This window comes from Leptonotus elevatus, chromosome 18, assembly GCF_054856555.1.
Source record: "Leptonotus elevatus isolate MCC_2025b chromosome 18, RoL_Lele_1.0, whole genome shotgun sequence".
NCBI classification, from domain to species: domain Eukaryota; kingdom Metazoa; phylum Chordata; class Actinopteri; order Syngnathiformes; family Syngnathidae; genus Leptonotus; species Leptonotus elevatus.
In genome coordinates, this window is record NC_141256.1 from 16,219,965 (window position 1) to 16,238,455 (window position 18,491).

General features: G+C 48.1%; 1 protein-coding gene across 6 annotated transcripts in view; it reads right to left on the bottom strand.

Annotated features, from left to right (window-relative positions):
- daam1b (dishevelled associated activator of morphogenesis 1b) overlaps window positions 1-18,491 on the bottom strand; it is a 43,122-nt gene that overhangs the window by 18,024 nt on the left and 6,607 nt on the right. For 3 of the 6 annotated variants that reach the window (XR_015090788.1, XM_086060967.1, XM_086060963.1), the window contains exons 2-3: window positions 1,980-2,297; window positions 24-113 (exon numbers count right to left, since the gene is read on the bottom strand). Coding sequence is in view for 5 of the 6 variants with exons in the window: in XM_086060967.1 (XP_085917093.1) it covers window positions 24-113; window positions 1,980-2,180 (291 nt within the window). In the remaining variant the exon portion in view is untranslated. Of the gene's footprint in view, window positions 1-23; window positions 114-1,979; window positions 2,298-2,374; window positions 4,581-10,863; window positions 11,071-18,491 lie in introns of those variants that run through there. The other 3 variants (XM_086060964.1, XM_086060966.1, XM_086060965.1) reach the window with 3 other exon arrangements.

Here is an 18,491-nt window from a genome sequence, read left to right on the forward strand (position 1 = left end):
TGTAAACAAGCAACAAACGTTACCTTCTTTTTGCTGCAGTAGATCTGCCACTTCTTCTCGGCGGGCAGCGCAAACATGGCCTCCCTGTGCTTCTCCGTCAGGTCCAGCTCGTCCTGGACGATGGCGGGAAAAAAAAGGACAAATCATGACGACGCTTCGTCCATGAATGTGTTACAAATCAGTGCGCGTCTCTCATTGAGATGCCGTCGGGTGACATCACGCCGACCCTGGATAAGATGATCAAGTCGTCGTGTTGCGTCTGGCTTTCGACAATCAATAGATTGGCGGATTATTCAAAAGCAGGAAGAAAAGAAAAAAAAAACGAGTGTTTTTATCCTCAAACAAATGGCGGATGACAACATTGGACGTTATTTTCACTTTTGTGCGCGCGCGTGTGTGTGTGACGCGACTTTTTTTAGGGGAAGGGGGGGGGGGCGATACAAGGCGTGGCCCCGCTTGTCCGACGTGCTAACAAACATCTGGAGGCAACATGCGTCCCCGATACGGAGCGCATATTTCATGGCAGGCGCACGCCAGCAATTGCGGCCGCTTTGAAATTTCAATTCTGACCAGCGTTTCCTCGCAAACACGACCAAATGCAGAGCTTGTTTTTTTAGTTCTTTTGCACTGTACTTGGCTGAAAGCGTTTAACGGCGTCATTAAAGCCCCAAAACAAGTTTTCCTCCGACTGTGAAGTGCGTCTGAGCGGCGGCCCTCTTACGAGTCTTTTCCTTCAATTTGATCAGACGACGCGCACACAAAGCTCACATGCAGCGAAAAGGCCGAAAATCTTGTGGTCGTTTCCTTTTCGGTAAACAGCGACTGAAGCCGCCGCCCGCCGCCACGCCGCCCCCCCCGGGCTCTCGTCACACTCAATTACGCACTCATAAAGGGCGCCGGACAAAAACAAGCAATTAGCAGATGGCGGACATGAAGAGGCGCTGAATGAGGCCCATTCAAGTGCAAAAACATGTAATGCTTGCATTACTGTGGCAACTGGCTGGATTTTGAGGCCGGGGGGGGGGGGGGGGGGGGACAAATTATAGATGACAATAAGACAGAAAAAGGATGGCAGCGTGGCCCCGTTACTCACGAGATGAGCTAAACTCGGGGAAAAACAAATCTTCCGGTGTTGGAAGCGTGCCAAGTTCTTGTCGAGTTAACACGACGTCGAACGTGCAACGAAACCGGACTCGCTTGTGGAAGCCAAAAAGAGGTCAAACAAATCGGGAATGCAAACAAACGTTGGGCTACTAAATTAAGAGAGGCCGATACGGGGCGTGTTCAGGGCCGATACGGATACCAATTATTAGTAGTCAAGGACGCCGATAACCGATATTTGGAGCCGATATTCATTTTCACTAAAAAGGGAAAATATTGGCCTAAACATTTTTTGAAAATAGAAACATCTATTTATTTATTTTAAGCATATGTTTATTGAACAACATTTAGGGTTTGTAAAATATTGGAGCTGGGAAAAAAAAAAATCTTAAGACATCATAAACGTCTGTTTTACAAATCTAAGGGATCTTCCAGGGGCGGTAGCATGTCTTCAAAAGTTAAACAAAAACTTCAGTAAATAGCTCCCTATTGTTTGCTACAGTAAATAAAGTTTTGTTTTTTCCCCCAAATTTTTTACTTATCTTAGTTTTCATTTCAAACAAAAACAGAACATGCACAGGGTTAGAAGCATCTATAAAACAAAATAATAATTAGTTCCCTGTACACTTTTTTTTTTTTTTAACGGATCTATTATCGGCTGTATAAGTCTTTAAAATGTTCATCAAAATGCTGAATATCGGCGCCGATAATCGGTCTACCCGTACTACCAATTCTGGACTGCGGTGGCGCTTTCACTTCCCGCGTTGAATGCATCCCGTGATGTCCTCATGCTCCGTGACTGGCTCTCATCAGACGCCTTAAGGAGTAACGTGACGACGGTACGAGTTGCTGACTGAAGACAAAACCAACTTGCTCACCACCAACTCGGAGAAAATCCCGTCCAGCTCGTCATATCCCGGCATGGGCAGCGCCGGCTCCATGGCCTGCAGGGCGAAGTCGTCCCGCAGCCTGTAGGTGATCTCCGGGTGGTCGCTGTTGTTGAAGCAGCAGAAGAAGAGCGAGGACAGGCCGCCGCCGCCGCCGCGGCGGCCGGCGCCGCCGCGCTTGCGGGGAGCCATGACGCCCCCTGGCGGGCCGGGCAGGGCAGGGCAGGGAGGGTCGCGGAGCCTCCTTTCGGGGGGGCCTCGTCACGGCCTCCACCACCTCACAACTCGGCCTCCGTCCGTCAGAGGGTCCTGAAAGACACGGCACAAGACGTTTTGGGAATCGGTTGAACGACGCGCACGTGAGGTTACTTGGACGAGCAATTTACGTGAAATGGAAACCGGCATTTTCAGACCTCTCGACTTTCTATCCGGCTGCGACCCGCCCAGCGGTTACGCGGCTGTGTTCTTGGTGTGGGAACAAAAAGAACTTCCTGTCAAGCCTCTCACACGGGAGTCATTAAAGGATGATGAGTCAGCTCGTGCCGCGTGTACGAACGCGGCCCGCCTCAATCGGCCCGATTGTCTCAACGCGTCGGACTTTCCCTTCCCGAGGCGAGACGGAGGATTCGCTCGTTAGCGACCGTCTCGGAGATCAAACACGGCCCCCGAGATCGGCCGTCATGGATGAGCAACGCCGGCGTGGAAGTCGGTAGCAGACGCCGTCTGCGCTGCCAGGTGCCGACACGAACGCAACTTCATCATCATCACTGCATCAACAGCTGACGTCGTTGGATGATTGCCAAGAGGTTAAAAACGGAACAAAGAGCACGAAGATCACCTCGTAAACCGAGACATCAAATTGCACAGAGACGATGACATCGTCTTCCCAAAGTTCAGACTTCAAAAATACGTTCCAAGAAAAAGAAATCCGATTTCAAATTGGACAGTTTCAGCAGTCCACAAACGAGACCTTATCGAGAGCAGAGAATATCCAGACCGAGACGAGACCGAGACTTTTGGAGGTTGAGACCAAGACTTTGTTTTTGACTGGTCGCAGTGGTACTCGACCGGAGTCCACCCCGTCTGATGCCTTCGATTCCGAGACGAGAGCCTTCAAAAGTGGTCTTGAAACCGATCTGGAGAACGACAGCACAATCTCAGGCGCCGACGCCGCTCGGCCTCCGAGGACACGCGTGCGCATGAGCCGGCGAAGACGTCAAGACTGCCAAAAGGTACTAAAGGTCTTGCTTTTCATTTCGCAGAACGTTCAGCTGCTTTTCCGATCTTTTGTTTTATGCCAGTCTTTCGAAAATACTGCTTAAATGTGAAAGCGGTCTGCGGCGTGAAAAATGTTGGGGACCAATTGAAGTATTCACGCGAGCACGAGTCAACCGAACCACGCGAAGCAGCAAAATTCCAAGTTTGATTGAACTGAAGCAAACATGACGTCATGAGTGGGATGGAGGACAGGAACAAAAAAATAAAAATAAAAATAAAAAACTTGCTTCCAATTGCAAGGCGGCCATGTTGAAGACATGTTCTGAAAGAGTACTATGAAGTTCTGACAAGACCGAGCCTGCTTTGGTTGACAAACGTCGCCACTCGTGGAGCCAGATTACTTTTCAGATTGTCACGTTTGAAACATTTAACGAGTAAATGCAACCTTGAACAATGACATCTTTTACACAACGCGAAACGCTGCCACAATTAATTGCAACAATCGGTCTTTTGTCTCCAACAAGACGTTCGTTTGTCAGCAAAAACTGTCAAAGCAAAAACAAGGACGGCCGAATCGGTCGCGCGGCTCCAAACGAGGGCTTAATTGCATTCCTAAAAAAGGGGAAAAAGATGGCCGCCCGAGCGACCCGGGTGATCCGGGCCAAGAGGCCACACATGGAAGCGCGCTGAAGCGTGCGTTTATTTTGACACATCCTTGACTTTTCTAAATAGACGAGCAGCAGCTGCGCCGCGTCGCGTCGCGCACGCCAGCCGGCGGCCGAGCATCAAAGCGTCTCTTTGACCATATTAGTCCACAAAACGGCCCGTCGTTTCCATTAGCTAAAGCCCGCTGTAAACTTTGGATTAGCTCTTGAGATGGTGAGGAGGGGGATGGCGGGCAAGATGGCGGGCGGCGTCTGCGACAGGCGGCTCCGCAAACGTCAAGAAGATTGTGTTGCGTTTGCGTGCACCGTAATTGTCAACCTTCGCTCGCTCGCTCGCTCGCTCGCTCGCTCGCTCGCTCGGACTTTTGCCGCCGGAGGTTGTGTGTCAGACGGTGAAAGTTTCTCGAATCTTGACATGACGCGGGCCTGCCGGAACATGAGGACATTCCTCGCGCAGCCGGGTGAACCCCGGACGACGAAGTTGTTCCAGATGAAGGCCGCCGCATTCCGACGAGACACAATTGAGCCTTTTCCCTCCTTTGCGATCAAAGTCGCATATTGTCCGACGTCTGAAAGATTCTCCCGAGCGTTCGTCTTGTGAGATTGAAACGGAAGCGGCCCTAAGACAGCGCCACTGGTGAAAACAGAAGCGCAAGTGGTTGAGGGTTTGCCTGCGACGCGTCTTACAAGTCATTCCGCAACACAATTAGCAGATAAGCTAACAGTGAGCCTCTCGCGTCTTCTCTTTCTTCTTCTACTACTATTTCTTCGCATCATCCAGTCTGAACGCCCTTCGGCAGGCCAGTTTTGGTACTACGCCATGACGCGCCCGTTGTCCTGTTGCGCGCCACACGTTCACGCAGTTTCACCGTCTTGCAATTAAAGCTCCAAAATGAATCATTTTGAAATCTTAGCCATAAAAAGTTGCCTCGGCAACACGTCTCGAGGGTTTGTCACCAGTTGCGAACATGCTAACCTCATAGCAGGTTGCAAACGTTGAGTTCAAGACGGCGTTACGGTAACGTATTTCTTGGGGTGACCAGACATCGCAAATTCATCGGGACAGTCCCGGGTTTGAGGCTTATGTATATTACGCAGGTGCTGTCCCAGTGTCCCGTTTTTAAAAAAAAATGTTTTTGCCTTGTGTGGATTTGTTGTATGTCAATCACACCGTTTTGTTATACCAGAACTAGAACCACTTCCTGTTTCCGTGTCAAAGAATCATGGGAAATGTAGTCCTACTAACTAGCCTAGAAACAAACAAGATTCCTGGTGAAAGAGAGAGTTTACGCTTTCGTTTGGTTCTTATATTGTCACAAGAGCAAATATTTTGGAGGTTCTGAAAGATCAGCCGAAAAGCTCGACAGAACCGCTTTGAAAAAGTTCCCAACTCGTTCATCAAGAAAAGAGGTTTGAACGTTTGATCCCAACTCCGGTCTCGAATAACGCGACCGTGGTCCCTCGCATGATTGAAGTCCTCCCGCCTCGGGTTCGGGTTCGGGGTCGTTTGCTTCACCTTTGAACGTAAAGACGCGGGTCACGAGGGCTAAAACGGCGCCAGGCCCGCCGGAAACGCCGCAAGCGCTCGACACGCGTTCCTATTTGCCCCCCAAAACGTCTTGCGTTGCGGGAAAGCGATTTCCGAACCGCCATTCGCGAAGGCCGGCGGTGACGCGATGCTAATGAGCTAACGTTTAAGAGCTGAACAAAGTGGACGCTCGTGTATTGAAAACATGTGCGTCATCAAGTCTTTGACGGCAGCTGGCATACCTCAGCGCTTTTTTTTTTTACAAGACGTCGTATCGGGTTGCCGCGCGTGTCGCGTTAAAAGCAGAAATCCACAACATGACACGCGGTTGTCGAGAAATACGACGACATTTCATTCTTGGGTGATTTTGAAAGAAAAAACAACATCATAATGCGGACATCAATTTGCTACGCAAGTTCACATCAAGGTCAGGGGCGAGCGGTCCTTCAGCCGATTTTTGCCTATATATGTTTTTTTATTTTTTTTTAATGCAGTACAATATTATAGCGTTCCATTTTCATGCAACAAATTAAATTCATACTCATGTCAAAGCGACACTTGTTGCAAAAACAGCCCACGTTTTCATTCCAATGCTTTTACTCAACAACAGTCGACCTTTTCTGACGGTCGACCTGCTTCAGGGGTCCCGACCGAGAGCCATCATCATCATCATCATCATCATCATCATCATCGTGATGCTCGTTTGAATTTACCTGAGAGGACGAAAAGTGGGGGCGGGCCTGGCGGTTCTAATCTTCTTTTCTGGTTTGGGATTTGCGATGGCTCAGACTCACGATTTCATGATCATCTCGCCGCGTTAACGCTAATGCTAATGCTAATGCCAGTCCAACCTACATATTCACATGGCGTCCATTTGCTTTGAAAAAAATAATAATAATAAAAAACTGTCTTGCGAGAACCCCGTCACTAAGCACACACACAGGATTGAACTTTTCAACCCTCCACAAACCATATTTGGCGAGCTCCGAGGTTGAGGGATTGTCGTACTTAACAGCAAGCCGCAATTTTCAACACGAGCCGCTCGCGGCTTTGTGGAAGCCCCCTTTGGCGTTGTCGCCAACCGCAGGCGTTTAAAAAAAAGAAAGAAAGTGTCTCCAACACGAAGGGGCGGCGGCTTCCCTTTCATCCAACCACAGACTTGCGACACAAGCGCCATTTTACGGTGGGAGCCAAATTCAACTTGGCCACTCACAGTTGCTAAAGCTAACTAGCATCTATATCGTCAACACGTCTCAATGGGGAAATTTAGGATACGAGTTTTTGTTTTGTTTTCTTGGGCATGATACATTTTAAGAAAAAACATTTGTATACGGTAGTTAACAAAGAGTGGAGTTGCTCTTATCTCAAGGCACCGCTACCGCATTTGGATGGGTCCAAGAAGTGGACGAAACAAGTTGCGTTTGGCGGTACCAGCTGTACCAAACCTTGCGTGCCAATCAAACGTTGCGGGGTGCGCGCGGGGCACATCTGGACAGCACATTCAACACGCCGACACCAATTACGCAACACGCACACACATAATCGCCAACCGCCACAGATAAACACGCAGACTTGGAAAAGAAGTGGGCCACGGCAGAAATGCTGACTGGCAGCTTAAGCGAGGATTAATATCAGACCCGTCTCGGCGGCTGTCGCTCATAGACTGCTGGAGGGCCCAAGTCATACGTTGGGGGGTGTTCCGGTCATGTGCGAGCGAGGGAGCGCCTCCGAATGTCCCGCGGCTGGCCGAGCGCGGTTCTCACATGACACCATGAACAGAAGGCGGACAAAAAAAACGTGTCGCCGCCGCCGCCAGCTGACACATTTTACGCTCGCATCCTTTTTGTGCGGGCGGGGGGGGGCTTTCCTCAACGGTGCGAGTAACCCAAGATGCCGATACTTTCCCGCATGACATCAATCTTGACTTTTGTGTGTTATTTGGGAACAAGAAGCAACACAAACATGACCTTTCGCTTCAGTTGAGAACAAAAACAAAACAAAAAGTAACCTCCCCCAAGGCCTCGCGCGCGCCTGCTTTCCGTCCTGGCGTTCTCACTCAACTCGTCGTGGAAAAACAAGTGGAAACGTGTCGCAATGCTGAGGTCGCGCCGAAAACGCGACGAGCTTTTCCTCGGCCAAAATGTCATCCAATTTGGTCAGACTGAGAACAAAGTGCGCTTTGAGCTCCTTGGCGGAGGTTACAAAAAGTCGGGCGCAAAAAGTCTTGCACTCGTCGCTACGGGCGACGACCTCAGCCAAGGCCAAATGAGGGAACACTCAAGCATTTTGACAGTAGCTAAATTCATTTGCATCCAAAAACTTTTTATTTTAAAGGTTTTAAGTGTCCCAAAGACGTATTTATACGTTTTTTATGCTAGGGCATACAAAGAAGGCTTTGATGCAGTCTCTCAACTGCAAAAAAATGGTTGAAGAAATTGTAGTTATTACATGAGCGGCCAGCAGGTGGTAGCAGAGCAAAGGAGATCAACCAGGGCCATGTTGGGAAAAAAAACGCAATTACTCACAATTCTAAATAGATTTATGAATAATGATGAAAACGCGACGAGCTTTTCCTCGGCCAAAATGTCATCCAATTTGGTCAGACTGAGAACAAAGTGCGCTTTGAGCTCCTTGGCGGAGGTTACAAAAAGTCGGGCGCAAAAAGTCTTGCACTCGTCGCTACGGGCGACGACCTCAGCCAAGGCCAAATGAGGGAACAGACAAATGGAGTTCCATTGATGCCATTCATGAAAACATTTTATGAATCAAAATCATGACGAGAAAGCTAGCAGGAGGAAAGAGATGATCTGATCGTTCCAAACGGGCCGCGGACGTCCAGACGACAGCAGCGGCACACTCGATTAGCGGCGCAGATAATCGAGTCATTTTCCTCAACACCGGCTCCTATTTTTCATCATGACGGTCAACCCGACTCCAGGAGGAGATAACGGCCATGATCAAGACCAGCTGACCGGATTTTCTCGCCGTAGCCGCCCTGAAAGGTTGCGGCTGTGTTATGTGTGTGGGGGGGGGGGGGGGGGGCACAAAAAGACAAGATGCAGATGTTGGAAGAAACGCAACAATGACCTGAAAAGCCCGAGAGGATCAAATCGACTGCTACAATGGAACCTCCAAAATGGAGGCCCAACTGAAGTTTTCCGCCTAAAACCAAATAGGGTCTCTTGGGCTCCAATCAGCTTTTCCCATTGGAATAAATGGAAAAGCCATTAATCCGTTCCAATATCGTACTTAAATTCTTTTTAATTTCATTCGATGATGTCATTACTGTATGTTTTGGAATTGTTCCTGTCACCGTTTGCAGCTCAACGGCCATTGTGCTGCTCCTTCTAACGTGCCCGCTTTGGCCACCTGGGGGCAGTATACGACAGAACAGGACATCAAGAACAGATTTCTGAGTAATGTACATACTTCAAACATTACATCAACCAAAAAAAAAAAAAACACTTTTCAGGAATTGCAAGGCCGTGTCATGTCTGCTCGTCTTTGGGGAGCGTGGGAACGCGAACGCAGGGAGGACTGAGACAAAAGAGGACGGCGAAGGGTCGGCAAATCTGGTCAAACTCGTTGAGCAGCGCAAGCGGTCCCTCCCGTCCGCCGCATCAAACAAGTTCAAATTCTTCCCGGGGTCACGCCGGCAATACGAAGGAATGGTGGCGCGGCATCTCGGCCCAAAGACGCACGCGTGAAACGAACGCTTTCGCCATTCGTGCTGAATGCGTTTCCTGCTCAAGCACGAGCGGGCGTCGCCTCAAGACGAGCTTCGTGTCGTCATAGTTACGCTAAGCCGTCTGACTATGTCATAACCACGCCGTTTGGTTTGCTGTCATGTCAGGCCGCTCCGACTGTCGCAGTGACAACAAAATACGCCCAAAGCCTCGAAAGGTTCTTGGAGGCAAACCAACATTTGAAAGACGACGACGCCTCAAAAAGTCCAGATGAACTTTCCGTTTCAAACGTCTTTACATTTTCTTCTTACTTTAAAGCTTCAAAATATTTACTACAACACACTCAAGCATTTTGACAGTAGTTTAAGTCATTTGCATCCAAAAACGTATAAATATGTTCTATTTTAAAGTTTTTAAGGGTCCCAAAGACGTATTTATACGTTTTTTTAAAATGCTAGGGCATACAAAGAAGGCTTTGACGCAGTCTCTCAACTGCAAAAAATGGTTGAAGAAGTGGTAGTTATTACATAAGCGGCCAGCAGGTGGTAGCAGAGCAAAGGAGATCAACCAGGGCCGTGTTGGAAAAAAAAACGCAATTACTCACAATTCTAAATAGATTTATGAATAATGATGAAATGATGCTGCAAAATGGAAACCGATGCACTTTTTTTTTTCCTGATGAAAGAAGAGCCTTTCATCTTTCTTTTGGTAAGTTCCATGTTTTTATAGCAATAGAACAGAACGCCTTGCAAAAACAGTCAAAATCCAGTCAAACAGCCGGGAGTGAAGGGGATTGCTTCAGTGAAAACGGCTGCGAGTGAATGAGTTAAGAACATTTTGTCTGAATTTACGATTCAGGATTAGCTACATTAGCAACAGCCGTCATTTTGATTCAACCTTTTTTAGTCAACAGATTATTTGCGTTATCGGAATCATCGTTTCGAAAATTCTAGCATCACAAACCCGATTGTGTTCCAATTGAGAGCGTCAGCTGCATCAATGTCGCCGATCAGCGAGCGGAGTTAGCACTTTTGGTTTGTTTTTGTTTCTTTGGCGTCCACTTGAGCCACAAATTTCTTCCAAATCAATCAATGACATTTTGTCGGAGTTGTAATCTCTCTCGCACAGCCTGAGCTCTGCTTCAGTTGCTATGGCAACCAGAGCGGTTGCCGACCGGCCGGCGTGTGCTTTGGTGGGCGATTATTTTTTTTTTTTGTATTTTTGGGTAAGCCACCCTTTGGCCTCACATTTTAATCTGGATGTTTGTTGAAAAGAAAAAAATCGGATCATCCCTGTGATGAAGCGTCCAAAATGGAAGGGATGCGATGAGGAAGTGCAACCTGAGAAGAATCCGAAGACCTCCGTTTGCTCAAGGTGACTTTCCTTCTCACGTGAAAACCATCATGCGACGCTCGTGTCGCCAGTCGCAGGCGGCGGACGTACATCAACTCGCGCCGAGCTCGTCATTCCCCCGCATACACAGCACAACTCTCTCTCAAGCCTCGGGGGCGGGCCGGAGGTTGGGGGGGGGGGGGGGGGCGACTGTCACCCACCCTCCCCCCCCACAGGTTTCTACGGCAACATCTTTTTCCACTCCAGCGGCCGCTAATTAGGCTGGCGCGGTCCAATCACCTGCGTCCCGACGAGTGCGGTCCAGATTGCAGACGGGACCGCGATAAAAGCCGCCCTGACCCCCCCCTTCCCCCGCCCCACACACATTCCAGCCGGCAGATAGCGGACCGCCGCACGCACCCTCCCCAGCGTTCGTGGGCTCTTACCCTCTCCGCCAGTCCTCCTCCTCCGCCTCCTCTTTTTAAAATCCTCAACTCACTGCAGCGTCCGCATTCTGCCGGCGTTTTTCATCCATGCAAGCTTGAAGCTCGGAGGTTTTTGCTGACGGGGTGAAAACCGGAATACATCAATTGCGGACCCCCCCGGCTAAAACTTGCGCCTGCCGTTGAGAGTTCTGCCCTCGCTGCGCTCGTCTCGCTCCCTCTGCAGAATGCCGAGAGCGGGTGGGGAGCGGGGGGGGGGGGGGGGGGGCAGGCACAGATGTTACCGGCTGTGGGCCACGCCCCTTTTCAACACTCCCTGGCTCTAATAGGATGCGGTCCGGCGGACTGGACACCGCCCTGCTCGGATGCCCCCCCCCACCCCCCGCCCCCCTCGGTCCTCCTCCTTCTTCTGCCCTCTGGACAAGTTGATTGGGGTTTGTTTGGAGAGCTGCGCCGCGACAAACAAAGGCCAGGTGCGAGACGCGCGCGTGTCGGAAACCAGCCGAAGTGCAGCCGAACGGTCAATATATGTTCATAAAAAACAAACCGGGCACTGAATGGCAAATGTTTGAAGAATCGGTTAAAGGAAGAAAATGGAACAAAAAAAATTCTCACCAACTGGAATAAAACGCACCAAAGCACAAATAATGAAGGATCGTCACCAATATTGTTGTTTGTCAGATAACACATCGTTTGCATTAGAAGTAGTGATTGACCGATTATCGGCGCTAATATTCGAGATCATGCCGCATATCGGCATCGGCCATCTTTAAAAACCCGACAGCCGATAAGCAATCAGTTAAACTGGTTATTTTGAGATGTCACCTCCTGACGCACTAGTTCTGTTTTATAAAAACTTAATCATGTTGCAAATCGGAAAATCGGTTAACTCGTTCACTCGCAGCCATTTTCACTGAAGCAAACCCCTTCGCTCCCGTTTTCTGGAGCCCACAGAATATTAGGTTCTATTGCTCTAAAAACATGGAACCTACCAAAAGAAAGATTAGAGTCTCTTCTTTCATCAGGAAAAAATTGATATTTCTATCTATTTTTTTGCAACATGGCCCTGGTTGATCTCTTACACTCTGCTGCCACCTGCTGGCCGTTTTTTTGTTGTCGTAATAACTACCATTGCTTTAAGGGACCTCTTCAGGTCAGAGGCTGCATCAAAGCCTTCTGTATGCTCGAGCATACAAAAGCGTAAAAAACGTATACAGTAAATATGTTTTTGGGAGCATGGCAAGATTTAAAAAAAAAATAATAATAATAATAATTTTATCCTGAAAGGAATCTCAGCATCGTGTTGAGAGTTTGTAGCCATGACTCATAATTTGGATATGATTATTTTCAGTTGTACTTTATGCCAAATGAATATCGGCTTCAAACATCGGTTATTGGCCTCCAACTACTGATAATCAGTATCGGACCCGAAAAAACAAAACAAAAAAAACATATCGATCCATCACTTATTAAAAGAGGCGACAAAAGTAGCAGCGGTAACATTTTAACGACGGTGACAATCGCAGTTAAGATGCAGCTCACGTACGGACGACTGCATCTCGAGCATCCCCCCTTTGAGGCGGTCTTCGGTTTTGGCAATCTGAAGGAGCAGACGCAAGTCGTCCAACGTGCTCGACTTTTTGGCGTTGACAAAACATGCGTCACGCTCGCTCTCGCAATCGCGGCAGCGTCTCACAATCGCGTTGGGCGCGACGCGGCGGCGGCGGCTGATGGCCGATGGCGGCCGGACCGCAACCGGGGGGGAAAAGACAAAAAAACGCTTTTCCCGGCTTCCAAAACAAGCGGCAGAGAACTTGAACATGATCCAACATCGGAGGACGAGCTCATCGGCGCCGGCTGCCAGCGAGCGACGCAAAGCGCAACGTTCTCCGGGGTTGGACCAGTCCAAGCCCTAAAACCAGATCAGAGTCATTCTGAGATCGCTGACGACGTGCCGGATTAGGTTTTTCCAAGTCGGACCCCCCACACTGCCGAGTCCAGAAAAAAAGCACGCCTTCAGTTTTTCAGTTTTGTGTTAATATTCTGCACGAACGGTGACGTCATCATCAACACCGGAGATTTTCCACCTTTGGAGGTCATTGTTGAACCGTAACGAGGCAGAAAGTTACCTGCCACTCATTTCTGCCGGCCTGTTGGATTGAAACAATTAGGGGGGGGGGGGGGGGGGTTGCATCCAATCCCATCGTGTCGCCGTGTTCTGGCACACATGAAGGATTTTTCGTAGCAATATGTTTGTTTTTTCCCAAGGCCCATACCGATACCGATTCATAAAAAGGCCGATGCCGATATTTGTTAAAATTGCCAAAAATCGGCACCAGGAATCGGCCCGGCCGATAATCAGTCTATTTTGACGGGCTTTTCTCCGGGGCAGCCATGGACGGCTAACGCCGCAAAGCCGCTCTGACAAAAGAATGTCCCGCAGCTGGAATAACACGCAGGCGGCGGCGGCGGCGGCGGCGGCGGCGGCCTGGTTCCCGTGCAGCGCTCTTTGTGCGCTTGGGATGGAGCAGCAGATAAAGAAGAAGCCGAGAATTCTGTTTTGGCGCGACGCGACGTGCGGGCACCTGTTGTTGATACGACGGCAGGAAGCGGCGGGTGCGAGCGTGATCAAAACAAGGTTTCCCCCTCCAGGAAGGTTTTTGTGAAGGTCGTGTTCACATGTTGACAAAACAAGATGGCAGGTGGCGGCGGGAAAAAAAAACGGGCAGGCATGCAAAATCAGCGTGGCGGCAGACCGGAGGCGACCCTGAAAACCTCGCCGCGCCCGTTGACCGCATTCGCGCCGCTGGCGCGTCCAATCAAAGCCAGCAAATGGATTTTTGTTGACGCGCTTGCTAGCGGTGACTCGAATCGAGCAAAAAAAACTAAACGGCGGATTACAATCCGATCGGAAACATCTCCACCCGCCGAACACAATTGGGGGCCGAACGGCGAGTTGACAGTGAAGGAATGCGTGAAGGGGGGCGCCAACGCTAGATTTGGACTGCGTTCATGTGGTGGAAGTCAGCGATGGCGAGGGGGGGGGGGAAGGTCCACTTGGTTCAGGGTGGGACCGCTCCTCATAAATCCCACCGACCGACGTGGCCCATCCCTGGCAAGAGCCCCCCCCCCCACCGTCGCAAATTAAACACCAAAAGGGTCCTATCGGTTTGCACCCGCCCTTCAGTCGGCTTGTAATTACACCCCCTGGAAGAGGACGTCAGCGCTTTGGACATCCCATAATATGAGCGAGCATCAAAAGGGAGCTAAGTTGGGCAAAAACCACAAGTTTGGGGAGTTTGGATTCGGGCCGTGCCGCACAAATGAACGAATGGACGCAAATCAGCACGACGAGCGTGAAAACGGGGCGCGCCACTTTTCTCTCTCTCTCTTTCTTTCTTTCAAGGTTTCTTTAGCGCGTTATTGACCACGTGAACTTTTATGAGCAATTTCAAAGCCGTTTTGTGTCAACACGGTTGGCAGATTTATGCCGCGCTCTCGCCGGAGTCGTAAATGTTGCGCTGTCGGTCAGGCGACGCAACGAGAAACTTCCCTGAACGCGTACACGGACAAGAAAAGTCTGCAGAGGAAAGCGGGGACGCGTGGGAACGCCAGACTCGCCAAGAGCTTGAAGAACGACAAGAGACATTTTGCTAAATCGGAGCGGTAACAATTATCGGTGCCGATATTTGACATTTTGACAAAATCGGAATCTTAATCTGAAGGCCCATAAAGCCTTAAAGGGTGGTGAATGCTTGCGAACGTAGCAAAATTGAGGGTTTCCATCAGGATTTGGAAGATGTCTCAAGAAAAAAACAAAAAATTTAAAAAAAGAGGAAAAAAAAGGATTTGTGATCAGTTTTTACTTTTCACAAAACCCTTTCGAACATATTCAGACTAGTTTTACTGTCGGCGAAGATCTTTTGGAACCTTTTTACGAACCCTGACGAAAACCCCAAATGAGCCACATTCGCATGCATTTGTCGCTCAGCGACACACACGGAACTTCACTTATGGATTTATTTAAATTTCCACTTTATAAAAAAAAAAAAAAAATGGTCTTGACAATGGGAACTACCAACACTTTTTATTAAATAAATAAATAAATAAAATTAAGAAACTATGTTGACATTTGAAAAGCTCGCTGCAATACACGTTAGAATTTTTAACCAAAGCCGTCAACTATTTGTATGTTTACGATAATGTTTTCTCTTTTACTGAAAACGAATATCGGCTTGAAATATCGGTTGTCGCTCTCCTTGACTACTAACGATCGGTATCTGTATTGTTTACGAGAATATTTTCTCTTTTACTGAAAACGAATATCGGCTTTCGCTCTCCTTGACTACTAACGATCGGTATCTGTATTGTTTACGAGAATATTTTCTCTTTTACTGAAAACGAATATCAGCTTTCGCTCTCCTTGACTACTAACGATCGGTATCTGTATTGTTTACGATAATATTTTCTCTTTTACTGAAAACGAATATCGGCTTTCGCTCTCCTTGACTACTAACGATCGGTATCTGTATTGTTTACGATAATATTTTCTCTTTCACTGAAAACGAATATCGGCTTGAAATATCGGTTGTCGCTCTCCTTGACTACTAACGATCGGTATCTGTATTGTTTACGATAATATTTTCTCTTTTACTGAAAACGAATATCGGCTTGAAATATCGGCTGTCGCTCTCCTTGACTACTAACGATCGGTATCTGTATTGTTTACGATATTTTCTCTTTTACTGAAAACGAATATTGGCTTGAAATATCGGTTGTCGCTCTCCTTGACTACTAACGATCGGTATCTGTATTGTTTACGATAATATTTTCTCTTTTACTGAAAACGAATATCGGCTTTCGCTCTCCTTGACTACTAACGATCGGTATCTGTATTGTTTACGATAATATTTTCTCTTTTACTGAAAACGAATATCGGCTTTCGCTCTCCTTGACTACTAACGATCGGTATCTGTATTGTTTACGATAATATTTTCTCTTTCACTGAAAACGAATATCGGCTTGAAATATCGGTTGTCGCTCTCCTTGACTACTAACGATCGGTATCTGTATTGTTTACGATAATATTTTCTCTTTCACTGAAAACGAATATCGGCTTGAAATATCGGTTGTCGCTTTCCTTGACTACTAACGATCGTTATCTGTATCGGCCCATCACTCGTAACAATCATACGTGACTGATCCAGGTGGGTCTGGAATGTGCCCCCCCCCCCCCCCACCATAGGCGGGGGTTCACTCACTATACCTGGAAAGGATGAAAAGTGCCAGCTCAAGCTCCGCCCTCCCGTGACAGAAGCGCAAACATGGAACATTTGAGAGAGGTTAGAGATTGTTGCACTCTGACCTAACAAGTGTTTGGTTTTGCTTTTTTTTTTTCCTTTCTGGATGAAAGGGCAACAAGTCCCACAGGCAAACTCCCGCGGAAGTCTTTCCAGACCCGATTTCCAGCTGGCAGACATTGCGAACGGCGACGACGGGCCGAACGGGCCCTCGTAACAGATTGACAGAGTTGGCGGCTCGAAAGGCCGAGGCTTAACTTGTTGATCCCTCCAGATGTAGGCCAAAAGCGCCGCTGAGGGAAACACGCGGGTCAAGGTTGTTGTGGGGGGGGGGGGGGGGGTTCTACCACGGTGGACACGTAAAGGAACAAAAGCGTCAGCGGGGGGGGGGACACGTTTGTTTAGCAGTGACGACGCTCAGTGCTCAAATATCACAAACGGGCTTTCAAATTGCGCGTGCGAGTCCCGTCTCGCTGAGCCGCTTATCTTGACGTGTCATAAGCCCAAAAGGTGTCGGGCATGTTTGCCGATGCTAACAAGATGCTAACTGGATGGATTTGACTGTCTGTGAAACCCTGCGGCGGCGCACGCAATCGTCGAACTGGCTGTGGAACACAATTTGAACGGAAGAAAAAAAATATATGATTTGACTTCTAAAGACAATTTTTTTTTAGATGCGCTTCAAACCGTTTAAACTCCCATTTGAAAGTTTTGTGTCGACGAAACATCGTTACGGTGACGCCCCGTGCATTTAAAACAACCACATAGGCTTGCCTTTAGGTCTGCTAGCTCCATGCTAACCCATAACAGGAAACACCATAAGACAGGCTAACAAAAAACACCCCCAAAAAATTCAAAAAAAATATGAAAGGGATACTCGGCGGTAAAAAGTCAATATTTTGTCCAGAATGAATTTGATAACTTCATTATTTTTTTAGGTAGAATTAATAGCTTTAAAAACTTTTTTTTCCACTTGCTGTCGACTGAAGATGACATCATTTGTACTGAGGAAGTAGGGAACAACCAATCATGGCTCACCTGTTTTCTGGGTTTGGTCAGCAAACAGAGCAATGATTGGTCGTTACCTACTTCCTCAGCACAAGTGATGTCGTCTTCAGTGGAGAAAAAAAAATGTTTTTAAAATATATTAATTGCATACAAAATATAACGTAGTTATCAAATTCATTCCGGACAAACGACTCACTTTTTATTTTTTTTATTTTTTATTTGCCACTGAAATGTTTACCCCGTCTGCAAAGATAATCAGGTTTCAACGTGTGAATTGACGCGCATCAACTTGGCAGAAGGTCTCGTGTTGCTCCCACTCGCACCCACGCAAGCAAACGCCTCCGGCCAAGTCAACACGCACGAACCTCGACACCGCAACGCAAAAAAAAAGCAAAAAAAGTGACGTAACGGCGCCACAAGATGGAGCGGGCCAATGTTTGCCATCTCGCTCGTGCAACAAAATGTCCCCGCCGACGCGGACGGCGTCTCCGTCCTCAACATTGTGGGAACTTGCCGGAACAAGGGTTCGAGTGAAGAAAGCAACCGTTGTCTCCGGCCAGCATTCACTTTCACGTTAAAATGGCTGACTACGTTTTGGACTTTCCCCCAAATTTAAATTGGAAAGTGCGTGACGGACATTAGCAGTTGTAATGATGACAACTTGGTTAAAATAAATGACATTATGGCGGTTTAAGGCGGCCTGTGCGGAGGACAAAAGACAGAGATGGAAGAATACGTCAAACGGAAGTCACAAGCTTTAGCGGAATTTTTTTTTTTATTTACTGCAACATCAATGCTGATTTTCGTTAGCATGTCTGTGTCATACGTTAGCATTTAAGCTAGCACACTTTTGTTACCATCTGGTTCGATTGAACATTTGGCTTTAAATAAACATTGACCGGGTTTCCGTCCATCCATTTTGAATCGAAATGTGAAAATAAAACAGAATGGAAACGCTAGAAATTCGGAAAAAGGGGTCCAAAATTCGCCCCCTAAAAAAGTTTTTACGCTTGGGAGGGGGTGGATTTTGAAGCGTATGGAAAAAAGGAAAACGCAAACAAGACGTACGTTTGTAGTCATATCATATCCCCTGCAATAATTTTTTTTGGGGGGGGGGGGGGGGTTCGACTGTACTTCCTTGTATGCGGCAGAGGATTAGCGCTAACTGAGGGGGTCCACTGCCTGAATGTTTGGCTCGTAGGCCGACGGAGCCTAAACAAAATTCCCTGCTGGCAGAAAAACTTGTCCCGACGTGAGAGGGTTTTCCAACAAGGCGGGGGGGGGGGGGGGTGCGTGTCGGCGGCATGTCGCGAGCGAGATGAA